At 33.6% G+C, this 21,279-nt stretch overlaps 1 protein-coding gene across 13 annotated transcripts in view; it reads left to right on the forward strand.

The window, feature by feature from the left end:
- Window positions 1-21,279, forward strand: part of RYR3 (ryanodine receptor 3) — a 202,162-nt gene that overhangs the window by 161,417 nt on the left and 19,466 nt on the right. For 7 of the 13 annotated variants that reach the window (XM_019280191.3, XM_019280202.3, XM_019280198.3 and 4 more), the window contains 18 exons: window positions 1,061-1,192; window positions 2,006-2,118; window positions 4,880-4,979; window positions 7,751-7,860; window positions 8,643-8,694; window positions 9,365-9,415; window positions 9,717-9,816; window positions 10,037-10,116; window positions 10,470-10,546; window positions 12,192-12,265; window positions 12,507-12,524; window positions 13,020-13,100; window positions 13,501-13,589; window positions 13,973-14,101; window positions 14,430-14,534; window positions 15,505-15,586; window positions 15,903-17,224; window positions 20,610-20,668. In XM_019280191.3, the coding sequence (XP_019135736.3) occupies window positions 1,061-1,192; window positions 2,006-2,118; window positions 4,880-4,979; window positions 7,751-7,860; window positions 8,643-8,694; window positions 9,365-9,415; window positions 9,717-9,816; window positions 10,037-10,116; window positions 10,470-10,546; window positions 12,192-12,265; window positions 12,507-12,524; window positions 13,020-13,100; window positions 13,501-13,589; window positions 13,973-14,101; window positions 14,430-14,534; window positions 15,505-15,586; window positions 15,903-17,224; window positions 20,610-20,668 (2,774 nt within the window). Of the gene's footprint in view, window positions 1-1,060; window positions 1,193-2,005; window positions 2,119-4,879; window positions 4,980-6,035; window positions 6,133-7,750; window positions 7,861-8,642; window positions 8,695-9,364; window positions 9,416-9,716; window positions 9,817-10,036; window positions 10,117-10,469; window positions 10,547-12,191; window positions 12,266-12,506; window positions 12,525-13,019; window positions 13,101-13,500; window positions 13,590-13,972; window positions 14,102-14,429; window positions 14,535-15,504; window positions 15,587-15,902; window positions 17,225-20,609; window positions 20,669-21,279 lie in introns of all 13 variants that reach the window. The other 6 variants (XM_010391291.4, XM_019280219.3, XM_010391344.4 and 3 more) reach the window with 3 other exon arrangements.

The following is a 21,279-nucleotide window of genomic DNA, read 5'->3' on the forward strand; positions in this document are numbered from 1 at the left end:
AAAAACACAGAAGATGAATTGTTTTGTATGACACATTAAAAGAGATAATCCAAAAAGTAATTAGAAAGGTTTCCATTTTAACATTATTCTTTATGATTTTTTCATTGCAATAAATGTCTTATTTGTAGTTTTGTCTGGTATATTCAAGTTTCTGGAAGATCTATAGAATGGAACAAGTGTGAAGAATAGAGATACTGGTCATCTTAAAGCTATAATTACTTATAATCAGCCTGATCCAAGAAGAAAATAAAATTGACACTCTACTACTTCAGCTTTTCTTCTTGAATTTAACTTTCGCTAAAGATTAAATTAGGTATTTCTAAGAATATACACATTTTAAAGTGAGTATAGTAAAATAAGAAAAGCTTGTGTCATCATAGCACTTGTGAGTTTTACAAGTACCTTTATTTTCCTACAATTCATGTGCTGAATACACTGTCAAAGGTAATACGAGTATTGAGTTCCCAACATTCTGTAAATTAAAAATAATTTAGGTAACTGCCTACAGTGCTTGAACACAATAGGAGTAACTTATCTGTCATGGTAGATGACTGCCTGTTTGCTATAAATTTATGCATTTAAAATGAACACAATAAGTAATTTAATGTGGTTTTCCTATTTCTGTCTTGTAAGAAAAAAAACCCCAAAAACTTTGGCTGTAACTCTTCACCTACTGAAATTCCAGCTGTCTTTTCCAGACTCCAAAAAACAGCTTTACACGCTCAGTACAGAGGTCCTGCAATTTAAACTCAATCTCAGTACTAAGTGTGCTTCCTTATTTTAATGCAGTTAAGTGGAACAAATAAGTTCCAGGGTGCTTACTTGGTTTCATTAAATAAAAATACAGAACTTTGCTAAAGAATTGAGTTATATTGCCCAATAGTACATAGAATCAATGCCAATTTTTTTGAGCAGCTAGCAGATGTTAATCTGATCTGAAAGGGGACAGAAACTGTGAGTATTTAAAACCTTCTTTATTATATTATGGGAGTAGAAGTGGTGTTGGTCAAATTCAGTGCCTTCATTCAGCAGCTTACAAATGAAATATGTTGGGTTTCAGTCTGATGATCCAGCTGTGAAATGGCAGCTAAATCTGTACAAAGACATTTTAAAGAGTGATGGACCTACTGACCCTGAGAAAAATGTGGAACGTGTGCAGAGGATATCAGCTGCTCTGTATCATCTGGAGCAGGTAAAAAGCCAAATGTCTATATCGCGTTTGTTTTAAAATAACCTGAGATTTTTCCTTGCAGAGATTATTTCAGCTACAGTTACTGTCATCATTAAAGTGTCCAGATAAAACTTAGGCTTTTGTACATGCATGCATGCAAGCACACATGCATATACAGACGTATGTATGCAAAGTTTTCAATGTAGTCCGTTTGAAGTGCCTCCATTTAGCTGCAAGGAAAACTCAGGATGTATTTCTGAAAAACTGCATGAACAGTCACAAGAAGTATCATATACAAATTATCTCCACGCAGTAGCTGAAAACCTTGTGATTTTAGGAAGAGATGTTTGCTTGGGCACTTCTTTTTAATATACTGGGTTTAGCCCGTCTCCTATTTCTGCACCACAGGATGCTGTAGCAACTTTTGAATTGCCATTTAAATACAGAAAGGCATTTGTACTCTTCCTACATAAAGTTAATCCATTTCATTCACAAATGATACAGCACAGAAATACATTCACATGAACAACTGAATATGCATTGTTAGAAACAGACAAAATAAGAATTTTTGGAATTTACCATATAGTCCCACATGTGAAGTATTCTAGCATCTTGAGCTTGTCTGAATAAACTGAGAGATTACTATATAGAAGGTCCCCAGTATTTTTACTTATTAGTTAAAAATAAAGCCCCAAAAGAACATTTTTTTCAGATGATGCAGAGCATTGGTAATACTTTCTTCTTTGCTAACAAGCTAACCACTAGCTAAAAAGAAAATTTTGGATGAAAGTTGAAAAGTTTCCATTGTATATACTAGAAGATATTTTCCCATAGGTTGAACAACCACTGAGATCAAAAAAAGCTGTTTGGCACAAACTCTTGTCAAAACAACGCAAAAGGGCAGTTGTTGCATGTTTCAGAATGGCACCGTTATATAACCTGCCAAGGTAAGTGGCTGAAAGGTTTATTTCTTCATAAATTTTGTTTGCATTGTTTACTGAGTGCAAATACTGCTTGTGTGTTTGACTACATGTTTGTTGGTTGTTAGGTGTATGTAATTTTAAGAGACAAGAATTGATTAGTCATCAGCCAATTCCTCACAGCAGCAAAATACTCATCTCATGACAAATAACCAGAGTGGGAAAACACCATAAGAATTACATGCTTCATTTTTGTCAGTTATTTGGTATAGTTCCTCAACTTACCTGTGAAAATCATTAAGATGTTGCTGTTTCTGTCCATTTTTTGTCTCTGATTGGTTGCTCTTTTTATTCTTCTGTGGTTTTATTCTTTTCTTTTCTTTTTTTTTTTTTTTTAATTTTGTATGGCTCTTCCTCTCCTCTTGCATGAACACTTCATGCTCTGTAGCTTGTCTGGGCCAATCTTAAGCAGCTACATCAGAATGTTATATGAATTAAAGTGACTATTGGGGCAGAGCAGTGCAGAATGATATTTTAGACTTGTATGTTGCTCTGCTTCTTATTCCAGTTGAATGTAGATACCACAAAGTCCAAGATAAAATGCATCCCGTGCCTGGATCCATCTACTGCTTTAAGCATAATATTAAGATCATATGGCACTGGAGTAACCTCCTTTACTCCGTTTCTTCTCAAAAAAATCTGAGTTTTATTCAGGTAAAGGTTAAGCACATCTTTAATTAGGTTTGCTTCTCACTTTCTGCAATTTTTCACTTTTTGTGTTTAATATTTTTATTCAAAGATTTTTGGCAAAGTATTTTACTGAAGAGTTGTGTTGGATTTTTAAATGCCTTTATTAAAGCTAATTTACACACTTGGTGTAAAGGTCTTTAGCTAAAGGTCTGTAGCTGTGCCACTAACATACTGGCGGAATATTACATTTGCACAGGACAAATAAAAAGCCAGTTATACTGTAAAAAGCACACAACCATCCTTTACAAAAATGAGTAGTTCTAGACTATAGTAACTTCTCCAAATCGTCATGCTACCACCAGGCCATCTTTAAAGAACCAGAGAGATGGAGAGGATTAAATACAACATAACAAACCAGGCAGTATTAACCCTTCCATCTTCAAGAGCTGTGTTTGGCAGAACAAGAAGTGGTATGAAGAGATACCACTTCAGTACAACCTTTTCATGAGCAAGTATTTTTTACAACCATACTCTGGCTTTATAAATTCTTAAAATGTTTAGAATAAATACATGAGCACCCAAATGTTAAAATGGCTCATCCTTTTTTTGCCTTACAAAGCGCCCCCTTTTCTTTTGTTTCATTTGAGGTTGATGGAACACTTGCCAAGAGGCAAAGTGGGTTATGAATCTTTAAATTTTTGAATTTTTTATTTGCAATAAAATATGGAATAATACCCATTTAAATGGAAAGTTTAAATTATCTGTAATTTTTTAGAAAAAATTTTTGTTTTAAAAACTTTTCTCAAACTTTTTCTTCTAAACTTTATGGTAGATTTTGTGGTGCATTCCTAATTTGAATATGAATATGAGGAAAATCTATCAAGCTATTTCATTTTGTAATTGCTAAAAATGAACTCTCATAAAACTATTTTTGCTAATTGATTGTGCTCTCTTCACTTCAAAATAGACAAGAGTGAAAACACAGTTTGAACTTAAAATCCTAAAATTGTGGAACAGTTTGGGTTGGAATGGTCCTTTAAACATCATCTAGTCCGACCCTGCTGCCATGAGCAAACTTCTAGGTGTATTGCTCAATTGATAGGTGCAAATCAAAGTTTTAATATTCAGTAGCTTATAGACACTTATTTTTTCTAGATAAATCATAGGATTCTGGCAGGAAAATAAGGCAATCACACTATTATAACAACCTCCATCATCTAAATTGACAGTGTTGTTAAGACATGTCTGAACCCTAGGGAGATCATTTGAAGTGGGGTATGATTAATTCTAGGAGCTATTTAAATCTCTTTGATCCAGAGTTTAAAATGCAGCTCTCTATCTTGTCTATTTATTCATTTTAGTTGCAGCTTTGTATTGGGAGTGTTAGTTCTAACTTTGATGCTAGAATCAAGTAATTTAAAGGGCAGTAAACAAACATTATGGTAGTACCTTTTCATTTCTCCTAGAAAATATTAATATCTTCAGTAAATAATAACCTTGCTCGTTTGAAAATTTTCTGGATATTTAGGAGGCTTTCAGTATAGTTTAATTTTAATCTCAGATTGTAAGGTAATTTTTTGCTACACTCACTCTTATGTCTATCAGGTTTTAGGAATTTCAGTAATATATTTCCAAAATGGACATGTCTATTGATATGAAGATGTTTGTTAAATCACAGAAAAATTACTTTAACTTCTACTGTAAATATTCTAAGAACTCCTTTTGATGAAAAGTGCCTGTAGATGCAAAACAAATAGCTATATTTAAAAAATATTTTTATTTTTCAAAGAATTAAACATCAGTTAAGTTAGGAAGTACTAATTCTTCATGTTCTGTGTTAATTGAATATATGTGGCTTTGAAAAAGTGTCTTATGTGATAAGTGTTTTCTCTGAGATGTGTCTATTTATGTTTGATGTTTTAAGGAAATTAATTTGAAAAAAGTTGTCATATTGTCTGTCATCTGTATATGCACATAGATACAGCAAAGTTGTACGTGGCAATTTTGCAAACACGGTTTACGAATACATTCTTTCTGACTACTTTATTGAATTTAACTTGTGCCTTTCTTCAATGAAAACCTATATGCTTTTCTTCAGACACAAAATTAGCAATTTCTTCCTGAGCACCTTTCAACGTGTTTGGCTGGAAAAAGTACATGAAAAAACTCAGTATGACAGGCTTATACTCAAGTTAACGGTAATGTAACTTGTGGAGAGCCTCTTGCTTATGCGCCCACTTCTTCCTTCCCAGCCATGATTTGATATTATCATAAAAACATGAATTTGTACAATTTTCAGAGGGGATTCTGATTGGTCAGTTTTTGAAATTTGATAATAAAATGGCACTAGTGTCAGCAAGTGAGCCTAAAGGATTGACTCAATAGCTATTCCATTATAAGATACTGATTCATGTGCACAGTGTATTTAAAAGGTATTAAATGGTGTATATGCAGCCCATTTTTATAGCTTTTTTGATGGCACAGGATAAAAGTAAACAAAAAGGCTGCATGGAAGAGCCTTTCTAACCTCATGTAGTGCAGCTCAAAACAAAATTTTCCCCCAAAATAATGTAAAGATGGAATTTTTTCACCATTATTATGTAGTCGTATTGCTATGAGCTGTATTTTCTGTGGAAAGTTAAATTAATGAATGGTATACACTAGCAATTAGTATGCCGTAGAGTTTTCTAAAACTGGTCATTTTATAGAGCAGGTTTTGTATATTTCTAATGCAACTTCTTTGAGGACATGCTAATACTGCCCTGATTTGGAACTGAAATGCTGCAAGCTGAGGTTAGGCTTTCTGTGAAAGAGGCAACGATTGTCTGCAGATAATATGCTGGAAAGTACTTGATAATTATTTTGGTGTTGATGGCCAGTGCTGTTTTGATGTCCTAAATCTAGTAATTTAGATTTACACCTTGCAATGTAAATCCCACTCACTCAGTCTGTCCAAGTGTGTGTTTTTCTCATGCTTGCATTATCAGTCCTGCAGTCTCATGTATAATGCATTTTAGGCCTCTCTTAGCCTTCAAAATAAAAGTAATGTATCCATATGTTTATAAAAACGGTAAGAATGTTCAAAAGTACCTGCAGATTTGTCACTGAATGTTAGTTATGTTTTGCATTTTGTTTCACTGACCAATCAGAGGATCAGAATTGTACAAATATGTATCCTTACTAACCATTAACCATCTGAGCTGTTATACTCTGTTCCGTTACCCCTCTTGATCTCACTTTCACAACCCCCCCAGGCACCGTTCTATTAACCTCTTCCTCAATGGCTATCAGAACTTTTGGATAGAAACAGAGGAATATTCCTTTGAGGAGAAACTAGTTCAGGATTTGGCTGTAAGTACTGACATAATTGGGCATATATTTCAGTGCCCACTTCAGTGTGTATTCTATGTATCTATTATAAACTATATTTAATTTTTGTGTACTGTATGCATATCCATAAACTTATAAAATATTAATCATTATGCTTCAGAGCATAACGTCATTTTCTGCTGTGGTCAAAAAGACATTTGTCCTGTGATGCACACTGAAGTGCATTAAGGTGATTTATGCCCCAGACGAGCTATGTGGTACTCATTCTTGGGAAGAGAAATGGATTAGATGAACAGTCGATAGAATGACTATTTTTGTTATTATGGTAATTCCTGTGTTTGTATATATTACTTACTGGGGTTTTTTAAAGCTTGACGCTATTGATCCTTTTCCCTTTTAATTTTTTTTTTTTTGATGCATAATATTTAATTTTAACATTTTCAGCTTTGATACAAATTAATTTTGCTGTTTTCCTTTTTGGTGCACCATAAGGAGAAGTAAATATATGCAACCATATTCAGCAAAAATGTAGTTTACCTGTGTACTTGATAAAAGTGATGGGTAAACTTCAGGATTTTGGTAATGAATGAATTCAGAATGCCTACTGCTCTTTCTCTTCCCTCTGTGTAATTAGCTTGTCTAAAATACCTCCAAGGAGCTTATCTCCACAGTATCTAAACACCATGAAAGTTAATATATAGCTTCAGGGATCACATGCAGATATATCAGGAAGCGCTTCAGTGTTAACAAAAACAATCCCGTTGTGCCTTTTTAAAGGCCCCTTACGCCTGATATTGTAGAGACATAGGATGGTTCGGGTTGGAAGGGACCATAGAGATCATCTAGTTCCAACCCCCTGCCATGGGTAGGGACATTCTTCACATGCTCTGGACAGTTATATGGTCAGTCTTTGTTTGACTTTGTTGCTTCTTGCTAAAGGAAAGAATGACACCATTAATTAAAGCAGTGACCATAATTCTTTCATATTTCCTAGAGAAGTAAATTGAACTTCTGTAATTACAATTATTACTGTAATTACAATAACTCTACAATAACTACAAACACTACAAAGGTGTGATAACACAAGTAAGATAGAGGCAATACCCTGATCTTTGGCCAGTTCTGACTATGTTATATTTTTAACTGCCAAAAAATGTTTGACGTTTAGAATAACGAGCATTCATTGAATCAAGGTTACTTAGAAATGATGTATGAAAATATTGTAGCAGACACTCAGTCTGAATAGGATGCATCTGATTATGTTATTAAAAATTACTCCAGTAATTCCAATACTAAATAATTGAGCTAGAATTTCCTTTCAATTCTGGTCAAGTGGAGATGCATAAGTTCAGTTGAATAAGGCTTCCCCAAGATTTTCCCTGTCTCATTCTCAATACCTTGCAAATGAGAAACTTGGAAAGTTAGATAAAATATGAATAAAAATTATATATTCTAACCTCTTCTGAGTCATATATGCACTTAATATTGCAGGTTATGCTGTAAACTGCTGAATAAGATTAATACAGGCAGTCAATACAAACTGGACAGAAAAAAATTACTGACTCCCTTCGTAAGCTTAATTACTCAATTTTTTTCTTACTTATGAAGCTTAACTTTTATATTCTAAATCTTGAGACAGACATCTCCAAAAAAAGATGAAGAGGAAGAAGAAGAGACTGAGAAAAACCATCCTGATCCACTTCATCAGATTATCCTCTATTTTAGTCGCAGTGCTCTTATAGAAAGAAGGTAAAAGAGCTGTGTGGAAAAGCCCATTGAGTAAAAGCACACAGTAACTGAATTTTTAGTAACATTACTGAAGTGATTTAACACAAGTGTAGTTCATTACTGTAAATGGTGAATACCTTTTTCCCTCTCAGTTTAATTAGACTTTTCTTGTATTTAAACTCAGTATAACCTTTACATTGAGATAAATATTAACTATTTTTGACATTTTAAAAGCTTGGTAAATACCCAATGCAGAAATAATTGAGCATGACTTCTCATAGAATCACAAAGTCTACAGGAACTGCAGGTTTAATCAGGGTACCCTGCCCTGGTCTCTCCTGGTAATAGATCCATGTTCTTGGTTTTAGTATTCATTACATTTCACTCTGTACGTCAGAAAAGGTTTTGTTGATGTTTATCATGAATCTTGGTGCCAGTTTCTGTTTTGACTTTAGACTATTGATTAGAATGATTAGATTTTTATGAGTACTCCAGTGCTTCATATACTTTTTCTGTATGACTAATAAAATCTTGCCATCTGACAGTTATAATTATTCCAACTTATAGCTTCATATTAATTTTATGCACCTTCAACAGCCACAAATATACCTCTAAATTGTTTGAGTAAAAACTTTGAGACTTGGATTTAGATAAGAGAACTCATTTATGACACAATTTTCAAGTGTAATTGGTTTTCAAGTAGACTAATTTAATAAACTACCCTTTACTAAACAAGGTAGGCATATGACATCTTTATATTACTATATCATAAAATAATTTAAAATATTTTTTACTCTTCACAGCAAACTAGAACATGATCCTCTATATATTGCCTATTCTGCTATGATGGCAAAAGTAAGTATATAACTTCAAGTTCCATCCCTCACTGCACTTAGGTACTTCCCATTAATTTTAGATGCTTCTTAAATATTGTCTTTCTGTTTCTTACATGGACTGCCTGATACTAGTAATTTCTGTATTTTTAGTGAAGCAAATGCTGTTCAGAGTTACATGTACGTATAATGAGAAATTTCCTACATTAAAGGAATACTATAAAATTCCAGTTGGTGCAGTCCTGTTGCTTTCACTTGGCACTTTTTTTTTGTACATGATTAACTCATGGGCAGTTTTAACACATTAGTTATCTTTGTTCTTGGGTAATTATTTTTGAGTTAATATTTGAAGTCTGTCAAAGATAAGTCAGTTTTTGCAACATATTGATTACAGCTGACTCATGAGGAGAGATTGACTGTGAAGAGAAATATTATGGATGTAGAGATATGGCAGAAGACTATATAGCCTGCAATTCAGGGTGTGTATGTAGTTGGATGAATACCCTGAAATACTCATACATTAGGGAATATCAGTTTCTTCGTGTGGATGAGCACAAATATTTAAAATTACAGGGTTTTAAAATCTTTGTAATACCTTCAGTAATTGCTTGAAAAAAATTATTTGTCCATTTTTGTAGTATTATGTTTCTTAATAAGCAAGATCTTGTGATTTCTGTTTTTAACATAAAAAGAGCTGTCAGGAAGAAGAAGAGGGAGACGAAGAAAAAGAAAAGACATTTGAGGTGAGAGTTTAAATAACATTTCTTTCTCATCATCTAATGTGGAAGCATTTCAAATATGTCCACTAGAATAAATGCAAGAATAACACAACTCTGTGTGTATGGGTATGTGTGTGTGTGTGTGTGTGGAGCTGGTTTACTAGGTTATTTGTATAAAAGATGAGGTGTTCTGAAGTTTTGGAGTCAAACAACCCATGGATTATGGAGGCAGATGGTCTTCAACAATTTCAGATTTCTCATCTTCCTATTTTTCCTGGATCCATTCCAATCGGTAGTTTGTTCTCATTTTTGTTCCCAAACCCAGGAGAAAGAAATGGAAAAACAGAGAACTCTCTATCAGCAAGCTCGCTTACATGATCGTGGAGCTGCTGAGATGGTCCTTCAGATGATTAGTGCAAGTAAAGGTAATGTTCTGAGGCATCTTTAAAGTATACATGATATGCATGTCATAGGTGTGCTATATTGTTATACCCATGATGTAGATACTATGCACAGCTTCTCTATGACAGATAACCAGGTAAAATAAATGTCAGTTACAACTGCACTAAGTAAAAGTTCCAGACTGCATTTCTGATTGAATAGTTCATAACTGCAAGTTCTAATGAGTGTATCCTTGTTTTACAGGTCATACAGGACCCATGGTTGTTGAAACACTAAAACTTGGTATTGCTATTCTAAATGGTGGAAATACCATAGTTCAACAGGTAATGCTTTTCTAACTACTGTGAGCCTTGCTTGCATAAATGAGGCAAGTAATTTTGAGAATTTCAGTGTCCTGTTGTATATGTTAGTGTACTTAATTTTAAGCTAAACACTGAAGAAATATCAGTGTATTTTTGGTGCAATAGTAACTATATTATTGCTTGCCAGTGATTTGCATTACAAGGAATTAATTCAGGAAGTTTTGAATTAATATAATTTCAGTATTATTAATTATAAGTGTAATTATTATTTTTACTATTTTGTTTTATAAATATTAATAATAAATTTTTAATTGTTATTTATTGTATATAACATCAATATTATATTTTTCCCTTCAAAAATATACAACGTTTAGAAAATGCTAGACTACCTGAAGGAGAAAAAGGATGCTGGATTTTTTCAGAGCCTCTCTGGCTTGATGCAGTCCTGCAGGTAAAACCATAAATTGCATTATTACAGGTTCAGTTTTATTCGTGTTGGTAGCTTATTGCTCAGTGCAGGTGGATGTGTTAGATTTAAATTACAGGAGTCACAGGTTGTAGAACTCTTGTGGGAAAGTTTTGTGAATCGCAGGAATAGTCTGTTAATATTTTTGAGTATTCTTCCAGAGGAGAAAATAAAGCAAAAGACTGCAAAAGGCTAAGAAGGCTTAGTTTGAAGAAGCAGAAAAGTAAAATGTAACCGCTCCTTTAGTGATCCTATATCTCTCAAGGTTTTTTTCTGGTTGGTTCCAAGGATGCAGAAAAACCATCACTAAGGGAGAGACAGGCCAGTGGAGCTTTACTAAGCTTTTGCTTTCTGCACATTTGTGGTGAGGTGCATAATCTCTGTCTCTTTTGATCCTCTGCACGTGTATCAGGTTTGTTAGAGATAACATGAGACCAGTGAGACTTGGGTCCATTCCCTTTGATAAAACAGCTCAAATTAGTTAAGGTAAAGGACTCCTGCACAGAAGAAGGAAAATTGCTGGTATTTCTGATTACTCTTATGATAGACAACCTGCATTTCTCAGCCTTTTAAAGAACCAGGTTCTGAAGGGTTCTGAAGGAGTAGACTGGGAATTAGAAGTGGAGCGGCTGTTGAATAGAGGATAAAATGTGGAAGGAATGGTGACCTGCATTGCAGATATGACTATTGAATAATTGCAGCCTAATCAAATAACATCTGCCTTGTAACTTTTTCATTTATGTAGAACAATTTAGCAGGCACTTGCTCAAACAGGCTGTACTGGGATATTATTACCAGTTGTGTATATGTATCATTCAGGACTTTGTTAAAAGAGGTATTGATAAAATTACTTGAACATGATAAGAGAATGAAAATGATGCTTTAATAAATGCTTTTGGTTTTAACGATGTCACTAGATTTAATATGTGACTGCACTGCTTTTTAACTGAACTAAAATTAGATAATGAATGATAGAATTATATTTGAATGGTTTGAATGAAAGTATTCTGAGTGGTGAGAAGAATCATGATTTGCTATTCCATGTGCTGAGGTATGTCAAGTTAGCACAATAAAATTCAGATATCAGTGTCTTTTGACCTTGGAAGGCATGGAACCTCTGATTACGTTTCTGTCGTCTGCATATCGAATCAGAAATTCCATAAATCTTCTGAATAACATAACTATGCATAATAGATACAGTAACAATATAATAGAAGTAATAGTGAAAACCTGGTGGAAAGCAGTGTGATTGGGAAAAAATTGCAGTAATGTCCTTTTGGAGGTAATTTTAAATCAACATAAAGAGTAATATTTCAGGCTCCTTTTCCACTCCTCATTTGTACATGAAGCCATGAATGACATTATCAGGAGTGAAATTAGGTATATAAAGCCATATAAAGTAAGTTAGGTTACATACTCATTTCTTTTCAGAATTGGACACTGGACCCTTAGTTTCATCCAAAGCTCATTTATTTAATATGAGTATTAAATAAAATATGAGGCAATGCATGTCATACTGGGTCAAGAGTAGCTGTTGAAAGCCTCCAGAAATTTTGTAGAAGGAAATGATTTTCCATTGTATATTATAGTCCTTTTACCTGTTTCTGTTTGTTTTTTCTTCAAATATAAGTGTTCTTGACCTGAATGCGTTTGAGAGACAGAATAAAGCGGAAGGCCTGGGAATGGTTACTGAAGAAGGAACTCGTAAGTAGAATGAAATTGATTCCAGTAGTGCTTCAAACATTATTTGTGCTTCCTTCTTTAACAAGAACTGTTATTTACTGTGGCTCGAGGTTTCTGTTGTTAAACTTATTATAAGTAATTCTAGGCTTTGAGATCTGATTATGCTTTTTTTTACAATATCTTTAGCAATAATTTTTAAGAAAAATATTGTAACTTGCAATATTCTTATCTTGTATTCTTGTTATTTTTCTTTGATCCACAGTCATCGTTCGTGAGCGTGGTATGTTTGGGTTTACAGTTTTTGATACTATTGTTGCAAAAGTGTGTTGCAAATGCAGAGAGAAATCTCTCATTGCATCTTCTCAGATATCTTTAGGTTTAGCTTTATGGTCTGCAGCAGGTTGTGTGTTTAGCTTGAATAAAGAGTTTGATGCTTATTAAAGAAGTGTCACTCATATTTAAGGCATGATTTTAGTTATGACTAACAATTTACTTACTAGATATATATCCTGTTGCCTTTTTTTTTTTTTTTTTCAAATTAGTGTTGTTTTTTTAACCATGGATGCATTGGAGTGCTAAATAATTTGGCTCTGCTTTTTCTGTCTCAGTTTTTCTTTTTATTATTATCAGTCTCTTTCTTTTAAATTGCTTTAATGCTTTTAAATACTGTTTTTTTAATTAAAATTCCAGTTTAAAAGGTTACTGTAAGATTATGTGTTCTGCATAATTAATCATACCAATTGTCACATAATCATTGTATTTATATGTTTTAAAGGTGAAAAAGTCTTGCAGCATGATGAATTTACTCGAGATCTATTTAGATTTTTGCAACTGCTCTGTGAAGGGCATAACAATGGTAAGAGAACAGAATTAATTTTGTAGAAAACGTGTGGTGAGTCTGTTCCTAAACAGAGTGCAACAGAATCAATTCTGATTTTTTCCTCTAATGTATTTAGTTTTCTGAGGGAAAACTAGAATGATAACAATTTGAATTGCAGAGTTCGATTTGATTTTTTATGTCTTAATTTAGTTTTGGTGTTTAGTACATTACTAGTAAAGCCTGTTCCAAGTCACCTGGATAACAGTTCTTCAGTTATATTTACAGCGAGGTCTAAAGTAGTTCAATTTCCATCACATAAGCATCTGTATCCAAGAAGATACTTAAAAAGAAGGTATTCTCCATGAAAATAGAAAAATAATGTTGGGGCTTTTTTGGCTCTAGATACTAACCAAGCACAAATCACTTCTTATTTCAGACTTTCAAAATTACTTACGTACTCAGATGGGAAACACCACAACAGTGAATATTATCATTAGTACTGTGGACTATCTCTTGCGTCTTCAGGTGAGGAAAAAACAGATGAAAATGGAGTATAACATATTTGCCTTTCCTTCACTTCTGTAGATTCACATTTTATTGGAATCAAACGTGAAAATTCTCTCTAAAGGAATATCTAAAATAAAGAATCTTGGTTTATTAAGTATCTTTTTTCCTTTGAAAACAGATGATATATCAGAATTCTGTGTGAAACCAGATGTTTGATAATTAATTTCTTTGTTCACTTCTGAAGAGAGTGAAAAATATTATTGTAATGAGGAATAGATTGACACAGATATGCTAAATTTCATCTGAATTACTGATTCGACTTCTGGTGATACAAATGCAGGGAGTAAATACTGCATAGAGAATTCAAAACTAGAAAATGTAACATTGTTTTTTTTTCTTAGGAATCCATCAGTGACTTCTATTGGTACTATTCAGGAAAGGATGTCATTGATGAATCAGGACAACGTAACTTTTCTAAAGCTTTGGCTGTCACCAAACAAATATTCAATTCCCTTACAGAATATATCCAGGTAAACAGAATGTTTTTCTTGAGGTACTAACAGAGAAGTTCCATGCTCACACAGCATGATCATGTTATTTCGTGAATTTGTAAATACTTTGCACTTATTTTTTTTGATTTTACTAAAGTTACATGAAATCACTGGACTAGTGTAAAGTGAAAACTAAAACATGTGAACATCTATGTATTTAACAAGATACAATTTGGTATTTATGCACTAGATACTCAGAGGTCTTGGAAAACCTTCTCATGTATCTTCATGGCAGCCTGAAACTTCTTTCTGATTTGTTTTGGTTTATTTGACATAAATAAAAAATGTATTTTTCTTAATTTTTTAGGGCCCTTGCATAGGTAATCAACAGAGTCTGGCTCATAGCAGGCTGTGGGATGCAGTTGTTGGCTTTCTCCATGTGTTCGCCAATATGCAAATGAAACTTTCACAGGTATTTTCAACATTAATTGTCATGGTGCACTCACCTTTACTAAAATCAAACTTGACATTTACAGCTCAGTTATACCTTTCTGATAACGAATGTGGCAGTTTGGTCCCTTCCTCCCTGTTGCCAAAACTGGAGGATCTGTCAGAGCAGAAGCACCATTGAAAGCATGCATCCCATGCTAAAAATAAGCAGGCCAAGAGAAAAGAGGAGGAAGATCCAAAGAGGGAGGGAGTGTGACATTTGGTCCACTTATCCAGTTAATTAATCAAAGACACTGAGCAGGGGGGCACAGGCAGTGTTCATTTCACTGTACAGAGCACAGTGGAGTCCCCCTCCCCAGTGTCAGGGTTCTGCGTTCTTCTGTGACTTCTGCTTAATGTATCCACACACTCAAACTCTGCACTGAATGCAACAGTGCAGAGGGCAATTTCCTTTCTTACTCAGTGCCTCTGCTATCCTCTGATTTATAAGATTTCTTCCCACCCTGTAGAATTATACCAGAATTTTGAGAATATTATTTAGGGCCTTAATGTCAAACACAAATCCATATTAGACTTACCATGTTCTGTAATTAAATTAAGAGTTCTAGTCCTCTTTGAGTGGTAATTCATTATGCCATTAAATATTGCTGGTGTAGTGAAAAGGGATGGATTCTTTCTGAGACAGATACTTTCAGATCTGTGTAGCAACCATTTTTTTGTTGTTTCTGCTGTCCGTTACCTGCACTTTGGTACTCCTTAATGTTTTATTAAAGCTTATCTTTATGGTATTAATACCTCTGCTGTAGGAAGTTACATATTGTATTAAACTTCTGATAGTAATCATAATAAAATGACAATTAAATGTTGCTGAATAATGTGAACAAAATTCAGCTGATCATCTTTAATACCATTTTTCTTTAAATTTATTTAGTTTTCTAGATAAATACAAATGAAAAACAATATTACAGTCTCTTTTTTTCTTTTTTTTACAGGACTCTGCTCAGATTGAATTGCTTAAGGAGCTGCTAGATCTACTAAAGGATATGGTAGTGATGCTCTTGTCACTGCTTGAAGGTTGGACCCATTTTTCTTTATGGTCAGATATAATTATCTCACCTTCCCATTGTAAAGCACAATTATGTTAATCTTTCTAAACTGCTTTTTAATTGCCTTTATGTAATTTGGGGGAAAAAAGACGTACTTCATATTTATTTAAGAATTATTCTGGAATATACATAGTTGTGAAATAGAGGGCTTCTAGAGAAAAGCATGTTGGAAGAAAAAATACTAATATTTAAGAACATTTTTGTTCTGTTTTCAGCACAAATATGAAATCTCTTTATTTAAAATGTAGCTGTCAAATAACTTCCTGTTATAACACACTACTTAGGTAACGTTGTAAATGGAACTATTGGAAAACAAATGGTGGACACGCTTGTAGAATCATCTAGCAATGTAGAAATGATTTTGAAGTTCTTTGACATGTTCCTGAAGTTAAAAGATCTGACTAATTCAGATGCTTTCAAAGAGTATGATCCAGATGGTAAAGGAATCATTTCCAAGAAAGAATTTCAGAAATCAATGGAGGCTCAAAAACAATACATACAGTCAGAGATTGAATTCCTGCTGTCCTGTACAGAAGCTGATGAAAACGATATGTTCAATTATGTTGACTTTGTGGAAAGATTCCATGAACCAGCCAAGGACATTGGATTTAATGTAGTAGTATTGTTAACAAACCTTTCAGAGCACATGCCTAACGATCCACGCCTTCAGAGCTTACTTGAGCCTGCAGAAAGTGTTCTTAATTACTTTGAACCCTACCTTGGCCGTATTGAAATAATGGGTGGGGCCAAGAAAATAGAAAGAGTTTACTTTGAAATCAGTGAATCCAGTAGAACGCAGTGGGAGAAGCCACAGGTGAAGGAATCTAAAAGACAGTTCATATTTGATGTTGTAAACGAAGGTGGAGAGCAAGAAAAAATGGAGCTCTTTGTGAATTTCTGTGAAGACACAATTTTTGAAATGCAGTTAGCATCCCAGATTTCTGAAACAGATTCATCTGAGAGGCCTGAGGAGGAGGAAGAGGCAGAGCCTGCTTATGTAATGGATATTGGGGATGATGAGGAAGAAGAAAAGTCCCTGGAACCTGCTTCAGCTTTTGCAGTGGCCTGTGTTGCAGTGAAGAAGAATGTTGCCAACTTTTTTAAAATGGTCACTGTGAAGAACCTTAGGAAACAATACAGGAAAGTTAAAAAGATGACCATAAAAGAGATGGTGAAAGTATTTTTCTCCTTTTTCTGGATCCTATTTGTAGGGACATTCCAGTTGTTCTTTTCCATAGTGTGGGGGATATTCCAGATTCTTTGGAGCACTGTATTTGGGGGTGGCCTGGTTGAAGGAGCCAAAAACATAAAAGTTACTAAAATATTAGGGGATATGCCTGATCCAACACAGTTTGGAATCCATGATGATATTATGGAAGCAGAAAAAGCTGAAGGTGCTGAGCATGGCATAAGAGCTGAACTTGGGGAGTTTGTGAAGAGTGAAAAGGGAGAAACTGACATAATTGCAGACATTTTTGGCATTCCTACAAAGAAAGAAGGATCAAAACATGGTCATGATGCTGGACTTGGAGATATTGCAGAAATCCTTGGTACTGAGATCCAGACACCTTTGGAAAACACAGTTCATAAGAAAAAAAGACTACAGGTAAATTAAAGAGATTTTGTATTTCTTTTAAGATATTATTCATAGCAATTATTATAATAATAAGAAACTAATGAAAGTTAATAACAGGTTTATTTGATATTTAACTGATTAATATGTATTATCAGTAAGTACTTTACAATGTCTATTCATTTAAAAACCAACAGAAAAGTTTTTCACAGAAAAATTCAGCCCAGTGTTTAGATTTCAGTGCAGTAAGTTGTTCTTACTGTTTATTTGGACTTTATTCAAAACATAAACTGCTAGCAAATTTCTAGTCACAGTTTTTGCTTTAAATGATTTATGGTCTTGTTTATTTTGCATACTCCATTTTTTCACAGTACACTTCAAGTACTTTTTCAACTTATTTTCTCCATAATGATGCCTTATCATTAATATCTCTCTTCTACATGGTTTACATGAAATACAGTATCCTTTTTTCCTATTATTTGAAATAAATTTGCCTGAATTTATTGTTAGTTTAATGTTTATCATATAATTATTCTTCACTTTTATTCTGGTTTATGAACAATATATTTTGTTCCACTCAGCTGGAGTAGAGAGTATTTTTCTGTGTAAAAATGGATTGAACTAAATATCAAATCCAAAATTTATTTATCATATTTGGAAGGCATTATGTTTCACTTTACACCTCAGGTGGGTTTCTACTTGTTATTCAAAAATATCTTTTCTCTTATTATAAATCCACCTCTTTATGAGACACTTTCCAGATATTTTCAAGATAAATCTAAATCTAATGTACTTCTTAGTACATTATTTTCTATTAATTTGTATGTTTTTCCCCAGATTTTTGTTCTTGCCTAGACTGAAGTAAATTTTTGCATTTATTTTTCTTGTTCATGTATTTATTAAATCATTTTTATTTGTGTACTTAAAAATTACAGTCTATTAAAATCTTGTCTCATTTAGCATAAATGTAATGTGGTAGATATTTAAAAATAATATTTTAATTCAAGAATCTTGGCAGGTATAAGTAAACACTTTAGAATTTTACTAAACAATAGTTGAAGTAAATATTTTCATTCAGTTCTGAATAAACATTTTAGAATATTCTTTGCTTTTTTTTGATTTCTCACAGATGTGTTTGATACTACTGATAAAAATGCTCAGTAATTTTTGCAGATAGTTTGAGTCATTAATGGGAAGTCAGTTATTCAATTTATCCAGCTTTTACCTTTAATATGTAATCTAGTGAAATTTACCAAAGCAATGCTTGCACTAATTCTATATCATGGGAATTGCTGTTCATTTCACAGTGTATATAAATGGCTCAAGTAGTCTAGTTAGAGGACTGAATATAATGATTAAGTGGAGTTCAAAGCAGAAACAGCAATGTAAGAATCAAAAATTCCCTTCAGGAAGTCACAACGTCTTTCTTAGGCAATGATAAAACACAAATGGATAGAAATAAAAATTTAGGTCTATATACTGAAAAGTATACTGATAAAGTCAATGACATTTACCATATAGCCAGAGAAACTGCAAAATAACCAATGGAAATGTATAAGATGCAGCCTGTTAGGACTTTGTTTTAACTGAGGTTCTACAGGAATTTGTGCTGAGAGTTTTGTGGGTTCACAGATTAGAAAAAAAAATAGTAGTAGTGAGATAAAAGTTTGCTGTTAAATCTAATTATTGGTAGCAGTAAAATCAAGAGATAACTGCAAAGTTGCCTTAAAATAGCAGATAAAAATCAGTGAAGCGATGAATACAGGAGGAAAAGTTATAATTTTTCCTGTAAAATGCTGCATTTTTATCTCATTGTTACTGTTTGAGTATGAAATCTTGGGAATACAATTGAGGTGTACAACAATATCAGTTCAATGATAATGTCAGTCAAGCAAACTGAAATTTTGAATTGTGGAGAAAGGAAGAGAGAGAGGAAACCCCCATATTATTTCGCTCCATAAACCTTAATTTATCTGTGTCTTGAAGACCAGGTTCCCTCATTTCAAAAAGAATGTGATAAAACTGATAAAGGTTTGGTGAAGATCAATGAGCTGTTAAAACTTTGATATGGAACAAATCTTGTGTATGGAATTCAGTAGGTTAAGGCTCTTCAGCCTGGAAAAGAGAAAACTGAGATAGCATATGCCAGAGGGATGGATAAGATGGATCAGGATTTATTCATTCTTCTACCAGCCTACCACTTAGAAGAACCAGATCATCAAATGATCTCTCAATTACCCTCCACCAGCCTGAGATCTTAGGCGAGACTCTTTGTGAAAGAGTTACACATGCATCGTTTACTGGGTGAGGTTCCACAAATAATAGGTGAGATATGCAAGGCAAGATCAACTCAATAAATTCTTTCCTATATCCTTTTCCCACGTACTTGCAAGAGAGAGTGATCCAGATGAGTAGAGGTGGGAACTTTAGATAACTGTATACATGTATTAACCAGAAGTGTAGGACCAATAGACAATTGCTGTCTAAGCACTTCACGAGAATACAGAAGAGGATTAAGAGTTAAGACAGGTTTTTGCAAAAGGCAATGGAAACAAATTTCAGCCCTTTGGATTTCTTTGTGAGTCTAGGACATCAGGGCTTGCACCTCTTGGATTTCCATTGAGGCTTAGATACTCAAAAGGCATTTGAAATGAGTTTACTTTGATCTTGTAACACCAAGCCTAAAGGTGTTTGACATGCAGGCCCCAGCTTCTTTGCTGCAGTTAGCCATCTGTAAAATTGTATATTGGTTTTTCCTGATCTCAAGGGAAAGTTGTAAACACACATTTAAGAGGGTTGTGTGGTGTGCCAGTAAAGGTTTAATGAACCATCAGCCCAGCTAAGATAAACAGCTGAAAGAAAACATTGTGTAAGTAGAAGTTGTTTAAGTATTTCTCTGTTTTCAGTTGCATTACTTGATCATGGCCAAGTAATTGGGTTTTGTAATATCTGATAGTTACATAGAAATTTTTCAGATTTTTTATGATAACATTAATATATTGTTTCTTGTTTCATATTTGCAAAGAGGCAAACCGATGCTCATTTTGCACATAGTCAGCAACTCCACTGAATCTTTGTGGGTGAATTTAGTATCAGGATATGATCTGGATGTAGTTACCTTCATCCTCAGCTGGTCACATAATTTGCCTGATGACCGTGTATAATTAAGTTGTTCAGTCAACTGGACTAGTTAGAGTATTAATAATAGTATACAGAAAAAGCTATCAGAATAATTTCTGCCATTTTCATTGTTAAAATATAGCCTGAGCTCTCTCTTTTTAAAAATCTAACACTTTAAAAGTGCAAATTTCTCTAAAAATATTATTAATTATTTTGTTTGTTTCTTAGAAGACTGTAACTAAAGTTACCAGAATTTTATTTGAATGGATCCATTTGACAGTTAAAATACTTTTTGCAGATATCTGAAATTGCAAAAGAAGCTGGAACACAAAGAAAAACAGAAGCTGAGAAGGCTGAGTAAGTTAGTTTTACGAAATTCCTGCTCCACTCCTTGGTACTTCCTAATGCTAAATAATTTGGCCACAAAGAATGCAAGCAATGTTCAGTATTCAAAGAGCTTTGTGTACAATTTGTCTCATCAGTGTTTTGAAAATATACTAAGTATTTTGCAAATATACTAAAAGATGGCAGACCATCTCAGTAGGCAACACAATGGCAAGCTGATTTTTGTGGCCTTTGACAATTATGCATATACAGATCTGTGGCCATTGCCTCTTTAAGAAATCGCGTAAAAATTCCCGTAACGTCCTTTAAAAATGAGCACCAGTCTTAAAAACCTTTGCAACTTATCATTACTGCTTTCTGCTTTCCCTACTACCCACCACAATTTTCATGCAACAATATTGGATCATTAAAACACAAGATTTAGCTAAACCAATCATTTTTATTTATTGCTGTTTTATCAGTTCTTGAGTTGTGAACTTGACAGCAGATACATTCCTTTGTCCAGTCACCCTGTATATGACTGCCTAAAGAATATTTAAAATACTTGCCTTGCTTTAGCAGCATCCTACTAAGGAGCATCCCATCTGCCTGGACCTGCAGTCACATTGTAGTAACAGATTAAA

Source organism: Corvus cornix, chromosome 5 (assembly GCF_000738735.6).
Source record: "Corvus cornix cornix isolate S_Up_H32 chromosome 5, ASM73873v5, whole genome shotgun sequence".
Lineage (NCBI taxonomy): Eukaryota > Metazoa > Chordata > Aves > Passeriformes > Corvidae > Corvus > Corvus cornix.